This window comes from Crocodylus siamensis, chromosome 12 (assembly GCF_052110815.1).
Source record: "Crocodylus siamensis isolate JL-2025a chromosome 12, ASM5211081v1, whole genome shotgun sequence".
Classification (NCBI taxonomy): domain Eukaryota; kingdom Metazoa; phylum Chordata; order Crocodylia; family Crocodylidae; genus Crocodylus; species Crocodylus siamensis.
Window position 1 is genome coordinate 17396447 of NC_143406.1, and position 8422 is coordinate 17404868.

The 8422-nt window shown below is 47.3% G+C and overlaps 1 protein-coding gene across 3 annotated transcripts in view; it reads right to left on the bottom strand.

The window, feature by feature from the left end:
• Positions 1-7297, bottom strand: part of PLEKHG5 (pleckstrin homology and RhoGEF domain containing G5) — a 78954-nt gene extending 71657 nt beyond the window's left edge. The window contains exons 1-2 of one of the 3 annotated variants that reach the window (XM_090023683.1): positions 7282-7297; positions 6498-6621 (exon numbers count right to left, since the gene is read on the bottom strand). In XM_090023683.1, the coding sequence (XP_089879809.1) occupies positions 6498-6564 (67 nt within the window). In that variant the 5' untranslated portion in view covers positions 6565-6621; positions 7282-7297. Of the gene's footprint in view, positions 1-6497; positions 6622-6712; positions 7015-7281 lie in introns of those variants that run through there. The other 2 variants (XM_090023682.1, XM_090023690.1) reach the window with 2 other exon arrangements.
• Between the last annotated feature and the right edge of the window lie 1125 nt (positions 7298-8422).

The window sequence follows — 8422 nt, forward strand, 5'->3', positions numbered from 1 at the left end:
TTCTGTTTAAGGTTGAAGCAAATAAAAAATAACTTCATTGGAATGAGTTAAAAAACAATCTGCAGGGCTGTGAAATAGGAGCTTCATTACCAGGAGCAACCAGCAGACAGGAGAATTGTGGAATTAAGGACTGCTAGATTGGTGGAACATCAAGACCATTACAAAGAAGAGAGGGTCATTAACACTTGTGGAATAAAGAATTTAAAAGGGATCAGGTAGATTATGAGCCATGAAATCAATTGACTCCTTCAGCACTGCCTTACTAGAAATGCTGCTGCTGCTGCCAGGCAGTTGGTTTTAAACTCTGGGTGGACTAGGATTTAACAAGGGGGTGCAAGTGCACCAATGTACTTGTCCCTGGATCCACCCCTGTGCTGGGGCCAAGTGCAGCAAGCACACCTGTTTAGGCTCTCCCTGTCAGCATCTCAGCCCAATGGCTATAATTTTGTGATGCTAATTTAAGACCCCACTTTCCACACCTCAAAGGCAAGAGAAGAAAGCTAATAACATGAGGAGACGGGGATCCTGGGGAGAAAGGAGTTGTGGTTGACTGGAGGGGTCAAGTTTGACTGTGTCCATGACCAAACAGGACAGTTCTGCTTGGCTTCATCAACAACAATGGCCAGGAATCTTCCCGTGCAGAGGTGAACAAACCATCTCTTTTTGACTTATTAAAGAAGAAAGTGAAGGCTGCCGAATCATTTCACAGAAGGACCAAGAGTCCTATTGCCTCTGCACAGCTCAACTCCTGAATCGAAACGAAACTGCAGAATGAGGCGTGATGATTATTCTACTCATCCATGAATGTGCCTCCATCTGCTGCTTGGAAAAAACCTGCCCTGACGTTTACTCTTCTGTTGGCACCAAGGGAAATACATTTGAAACATGGACAATCTGAAACCAAATAGAGTCCCTGGAGCAGAGCACGAAGTACACAGAAATTATTATACCCACAAACACTCCAGAAACAAGCCCAGACAACATTGTTTTTTCTTTGGCTCTCAGCATTAGCACTGCTGGGTGTTTTCAGATTGTGTTAAAAAGAGAGCAGGGTGGGGGTAAGAAGGAAGGAGATTCAGACATATAAACTAAGGGAAAGTTGCATTTTTTCCACTTTTAAGTGTAGCAGCATTAAAAATGGACCCACCTGAAGGAATAGGAAGGGCTGCCCTGCACAGGAACAGAGTGCGAAGACACAGAGTTTGTCCCAGTAGGGCCACTGTTTGCCCTGAGGAGATGTGAAGCTGTTTTGGAGGTAGCCCTCTTGGAAGTGGGAAGGGTGATGTAATCCCAGCAGAGTTTGAATGAGAGAGTTAGCAAAAGCCCGGGAAGAGCCCTGGCCTGAAATTGGCTGAGAGGCTTGGTTAAAAGAGGGGAGAACAGAGGAGGTGAGAGACAGGCTGGAGACCAGGGAAGGGATCTCCCCATGGCTGCCCTCCGCGGGCCCCTGGCAGAGCCCTGCAGTAGTAGCAGCAGAGGCTGCACTGAGAGTGCTGCACTGTATCCCTTGTCCCGCCCTTGCCAGGGCAGGACAAGAGAGGAACTGCCTGCGAGGAGACTCCAAGCCTGGGAAGACCCTCCTGCAAGCCCCTGTGGGTGGGTGAGCACAGCAGGGGAGGAGGATGCAGGGCCAAGGGGAGAGGCTGGAGACTGCCCTCCTTGTTCCCCTGTGAGTGAGAAGGCCCTGGGCAGGGGCAGGCTCAAGTGCTGGACAGAGCCCTGGGCTAGGGCAGACAAGGTCTGGGGAGGGGCTGCCAGGCTGTGTTGGGCAGGGGAAAATGTTACAACCTGCAGCCCAGACACTGCTCCCTGCTGAGCCAGGGAAGGGTGCCAGCACCAGGCATGGACCACAGATCCTGTGCAGGGGCACAGACACAGCCCTGTTCCCCGAGACACCCCACCAGGGGCCGTGCACACAGGGTCCTCAGTACACACTGTACAAGTTATAGACTATAAGTTCTTGATGGTTTATTAGTTGGAGTATCAGTGTATTTATTTATTGGTTCCTTACTTATTGTGGGTAATTTGTATACCTTCCACTAGTGTAATGTATAGCCAGGAAGCATTAACCCTTAAGCCACCATCACCAGGTCATGCAGCATAACATTTGTTCTGTTGCCTTGGTGATATGTTACCTTGTAAATAATTAAATCCTGTACATGGTTTTGTAACAGTCTGCAAGTCTGTTTGATTGCAAGGGGAGGCTCTCTGCTCGGGGACCCTGCAGCAGCTCCCCAGGGAGCTACCCCAGGGTTCCCCTATTCAGGTGAGGGCACGGGTAGTGTCACACCCATGGTTATATAAGGAACTAAAATAAAGATATTTAAGGCAGCTGGATTCCTGAATGACAAAAACTCTAACTCCCTAAAATACGAGAAAGGCTTGGGAGGAAAAATGGGACAAGCTATTAATACTCCAGCCCAATATTTTTTTTCTGTATCTCTGTTATTTCCTTTTTAAAACAAACGTGCTCAGAATAGCTTTATTGTCTGTACCATTTGCCAGAAAGGTAACCAGAGCTTCACTGTTTGCTTCTGTTTCCCCACCTAAGCTGAAAAGATGCTAAAATAGTTCAAACGCACATACTGCTTAGTTTAATACACCTCCAAAATATTTTAAATTGAAAATGATCAATTCCCATTTTATAGTCAATTCTTCACCAAACTACCCAGAAGCCAGACTGAAGTGTTGAAGCCCTACATTTTCATTTTGCTTTCTTTGCCACCATTAAAGTTCTACTGTGCAAAACTAACATAAAAATTATTACATGATGAAAGTTATATATTATTGTAGGCTTTCTTCTCTTCCCCTAACTACAATATGTGCATCTCCTGCTTTGTCAGCAGCAGAATGATGTTTAGGGAAAAGATACACCTGGGTGCTGCCCTTAACTTCTAAGGAGGCTTTTTCAACTTGGGTTTTTACAAATGCAGACACACACCCTGGAGAGACTCTATTCAGATAACAAAGAAGTGCTTAGTGAAGCAATGTCAGATTATGGATAAAACCATGTAAATTTATATAATTAGAATGTGTGCGCAGATTACTAACTTCAGCCACTACCTTCTAATCAACTGCTGCACTGGTAATGCTATCTAGAGGGTATATCTGCACAGCAATCTAGCAACACTTTATTCATCCCTTGTGTATGTGTGCGAGAGTCTGCATATACTCACCACAGCATCCGGTGGAGAAAATGAGTAATTCTGCAGCATTCATTCTGATACTTCAGCATTTTTAAAGGTGGAGATTAGAAGGCATTATGTTCCACAGGTTGAAGTGCAGAACACCTTCAGATTTCAGAGCCAGGGATGCCAAAGGTACCAGGAAAGCATGCCTTTGCATTTTTATTTAAAGGTCAGCTGGCTCACAATTTAGGAGTGATACAGAGAAATAAATGCACATTTTTTCCAACCTACACAGAGAGAGAGTTACAGCTTCCAAGAGTTTAGAGAGGATAAACCCCAAGGACAAAAGAAAAAGGAACTAGCACACGCACATCCCCAGCCCTTAGAGTGTGCAAGTAAGAAGAAAGAGCCAGAGCGAGCAATAGAAAACCAAGGCTCAGGATCAAACAGCCTCCTCACTGCAAGAGCTGTTCAATTTCAGGACAGTCCCCTGAGGGAAATGGTGGAAGCTGTGCTCAGCGCATTGGAAAACAAGAGTGGAAAAATCATTCAGGACTTTCCTTGCCTGTCTCCCCACCCCACCCCACCCCCTGACCTTACCCCACAGTGCCCTCCCCTCTCTCCTTCGGGGACTTGCAGAGCTGCAGCAGGCGGCACAACCCAAATGACAGGTGAGAGAGTTCCAGACTGGCAAAATCCAAAGTGTACAAGGAAAGAAAAGGAGCATGTGATGGGAGGGATGGAAGTCAATGTGGAAACACTGCTTTATGGCATCAGCTCTGACAGTTACACACCCATTCTTAATACATGTCAGATACTGTCTCACCTCAACACACACAGTCTCTGCTTTCATTGTGAATGCTCTGCTCCTCCAAATATTAGAGAACCCCTTATCCAGATGATGAAACTGGCGAGTGGATACACAAAGCTCTGGTATTTACTAGTCCAGATTAAACTGCTGCCAGTAAAGCGAACTGAAAAAATGACAGGACAGAACTTCCACCACAGAGAAAAACCCAAAAATGCTATTCTATCCTCTTGCACCTTGAATGCTTCCTACATCTTCTGCTGTACAACTAAACTATTGACTATCATTATTTCCCTGCCAATGCACACTTCTCCTCCAAGCAAATTTCAGCAACAGACCTGTGATATTTAACACTGAAGAAAGAACAAGGAGGTTTTTCAAAGTCAGCACTGAGGGGAGAAAAAACCAAATGTGCAAACTCCTTGAGTAGCCACTCTGGGGGACAAACTGAGACTAGGAAAAATATAGCAATAGAGAGTGACTAAATTCAAAGGGAAGCATCTCGACTTCATCAAGAAGCATCCCTGATACACAACAATCTCTAAGGTGCAAGCATGGCAAGTCATTAAAGTGGGCCCCAATTTTCACTAGCAGTGATCCTTCTACTCAGGAACTCTTGAGCATATAGACAACATTTTATAGAAGCAGGGCATTGACTGCAGTGGTTCCTCTGCTTTACCTATGAGGTTAGGGTGTTAGGTCTGTGGTGCATCAGGGCTGATGGTACTCTTATGTAGAGTTTAGATTATCGATAGTCTCCAAACCATAGTATCCACAATTTGCATCGGGACAGTCCTGACTCAGGCAGGGGGTTAGACTAAAAGACCTCTGGAGGTTCCTTCCAAACCTATTTCTCTATGATTCTAACTGCACACAGCAGGTGAGACCCTTGCCCTTGCTCACCTATCTTGGAACAGCTGCACTGGTACCAAAAATGAGCTGGCCACAGAAGCAGGGAACAGGGTTAAGCTCAGGATGACATTTCACATGCATCATTAGATCCTCCACAATGAAATTCAGCTTCTTGCCCCAGGAAAAGTTATCCCTCGTTAGGTCTGTGAGAATGCTCTTACTCTACACCAGGTGCCCTTCTTGGTTCATTTTGAAAGGAATTAAGCTGCATTGCTTAATTGAGGAATAACGGTGTCCTCACAAGGAACTTTACTACACTTGAAATCTATTAGGAAGTGAATTCCAGTCACTTTCTTTAGCCAGAAGTGTATCCATCTAAATCCCATGGCCCAGTCTGGATGAAAGGGGAAGCCCCACTGAAATCTGAAGTGCTGATTCAAAAGCCTGTGTTAAGGAGAGGGCAGAAGGAAGAGTGCTGTGAACACAGCTCTCCAGACTGTGCAGAAGGAACCCCTCAGGTGATACCCTCACAAGTCAACCTGCTAGCCCTCGTCCTTTCCCTTATCTATGTACAAGCTCTTTATGCGTGTAGGGGACCATGGACAACAGACATGAGCTCTACTGTGGCTCTTGTACCAGCAAGAAGCTGAAGCAGACTATGATTCAAGCAGTCAGAACTGAGTAAATGTTGTGAAGCTCTGGGTTTCACCAAGTCCAGTTGCTTGTTAGATGCTGGCCTTCAGGTGGATGCCACAACCCAGGGGATCCATGGGTCTGCCATGCAGGTCCATCGTGGGAGCCTCCACAGAAGGAGGTGTCAATTGCCAGGAGGTCTGTGGAAGTCTCAGCACTCTGAAGCCAACTTTGTCAACCATCAGTTCAATGAGCTGTGCCAGTATTGAGAGCCATTGTCGGAGATCCCAATCTGAAAACATGACTTGTGCATACCATGCAGTCCAAATTACTGCTACTTTCCCAGTGGAAGAGACTGATAAAGTCCAAGTGAGGACATACCTAACTAGGCTACTCAAACTGCAGACAAACTTTACCCTGCCTAATAGCTAGCTTCTAGTTACTGGTATTTTAGGGCTCAAACAACTGTCACCCATGCTAAAGATGAGACACATCATCAAGAGGCAGCTTCTGTTACAGTGATGTACCAACAAAGCGGAGTCTTGAGCCCTATTTTCCAAACACATTAATTATCACAAATTGTCCTTTTCCTCTTGAAGGGGGCTGATAGGGGCTCAGGTACTGCAGAGGCTAAGAGTCCGGTCCACCAGGACAGCACGGTTTCACTAATCGTGTGAAGAGGCTGCATCTGTCTCTAACCTTCCACAATTAAGGTGTGCTTTTTTATCCATAGAAGGGCATGAAACTACCTAGGAGTCTTTAGCCCCTTCCAACCCATTGAACAAAGATCCCCAGAATTTAGAGCCAGCCCTTATCTCATCAGTAGATAACCGCTAGTTTCCCAAACTGCCCTCTGCAGCCTTGCAATGGTCTTAGCACTCACACCATTAGCTTATTACCCTGCTGATTAATGACAGCACCGTGGTGCACACAACATGGGAGATGCCAGCAGTCATTAGCTGCTGATAGCAAGCAGAGCAGGTCACTCATTAGTTAATGTCTATCAAGTGCTAAGTACTATGGAGGATGGCAGCTCCCCTCCCCCCCCCCAGCAGGCACCAAGATGATTTACTTACTCATCCCCAGGCGCAAGTTGAGCCAGCTCCGAGGGGGGGAACCATACTTGGTCAAGACTGAGTTCATAGTGTTCTCGCAGCGGAGGAAAGATGCAGGTCCTTTGTCTGCACACTCCTGCTGTCCCTGGAAGCAAAAGGAGCCCAGTTAATACAGCAAAGGGGGCCACACAGAATGGAGTCCTTGGAGTTGGTTGGATGCCCAGGAAGCTACTTACTTGGGGCTCTGCCTTGCTCTGCTTCCCTCCACCGATTCAAGCGCGAGTTTGCTTCTGTGGGCTACTCTACTTGCTTATGATAAACAGCATGCATCTGGCCTCTGCCAGTTTGTTTCTTGAGACCCAAAGCCCTCTGGGTGCTGTATATTTTAGCACCGGATTCTCCAAGACACTGCATTCAGTTTCCTTTTATCCTTCTCTGCTGTCTCTAGCACCCCTCCTCTACCCTCCACCTTCCCCAGACAAACTATAGTTCAGGCACCGCCAGCCTCCATCCCATAGTTTCTTGTCACTCGCAAGGTAGGAAGGATTTGAAGTTTTACAGCTGAGTGCAGCCAGACAGTCCCCTCCCAGCCAGATATTTTCATCATCCAGCTGAAGCTGAGCCCCAATCCCTTAGAAAAGCTCCAACCACAGGCCATTGAGCATCACAACAGCAGCAGGATGGGTTACCACAGCAACCAGCTGCTCCAGGGCAGAGAAGCACCATTGTGCCCCTTGCTCCTCCCTCCCTCCCCCTTTCCGATAGGAGGCTTATTCAGCACTGACATTTCACAGAGCAGACTTACCTTTCACAACTGAAAGTTTGTTTCCTCTGAGCTCTCCCCACCTCCCCCACTGGCCCTTGTTTTGCAAGAAAGCCCGGGGTATGCATTTAACTTAGCAGGGTCTGTCTGAGGAGGCCCTGGCTTTCACATGCAATTTTTTCCTTTGCTGCACAGATGGCCTCTATATTTATTTTAGCCACTGTTCAGACTAGATTGCCAGCCAAGTCTTTCCTGTGCTGCCAGATCCAGCCAGATGGGGAGAATTAAGACTGGATTAAGTTAAAGCTTTAACTCTTTAAAAGGCAGCAATGCTGTAGATAGACTGTCCAGGGCCTTTCCAGTGAAGTTGGCCCCATTACTGAATTTTCCTTATTCACACGCATTTGTTTCTGGGTCATTAGTGGTGTCAGCACCTTTCCCTGACAGACTAGGCAGAAATCATCCTTTAGTGTGCTGCTGGGTTATGCAGAGCTGGTTTGACAGGCCAGTTTAAGAATCTGACATTCAGCAGAAGACCACACGCTTCCTCCTTTCAAAGCTTGGGTTTCTGTGGAGTTGACACCCTTCCCACAGTATAAAAGTCCCACAGATTGCAGAAAGGAACAATTTTTTGTCTTTGAGCTACGCCGATCCCAACTGAAGTTTGGTGGTGACACACAGGCCTTGCCTGCCTGGGAGATGGCATGTTAACTCTCTTAGCAGAACCCATGCTGTGTGAAAGTAGCCTGTGTGAAATTACAGCTGCATTAATGTATTTATACTGTAAGTAGCAATCATATTGATTTGGAAGGACTTCTTTCAGGTGACTTTGCTGGACTTTTTGAAAGGTTCTTGGTTGGACTTTTTAAAGCAGGCTTGTCCAACATGCGGCCTGCCAAGCCATTTTCTCTGGCCCGAGGCCCCTCACTCGGGACAGGCGAGGAGTCCTGGCGCCTGCTCCGTGCTTCACAGCGGCAGCAGCAGCAAGGCAAGGCAAGCAAGGCCAGCCCGTGGGCCCCAGCTGGCAGGGAAGGGAGGGGAGCTATTTACCCCCGCGGGGCCAGGCTCATCACGTGAGCCGGGTGCCGCCACTGCTGCCCCCCGCACCACACAGCCCTCGGCTGCCCCAGCTGCACCTGACTGGATGAGCTGGCGACAGCGCCTGCAATTTCTCCTCGGGCTC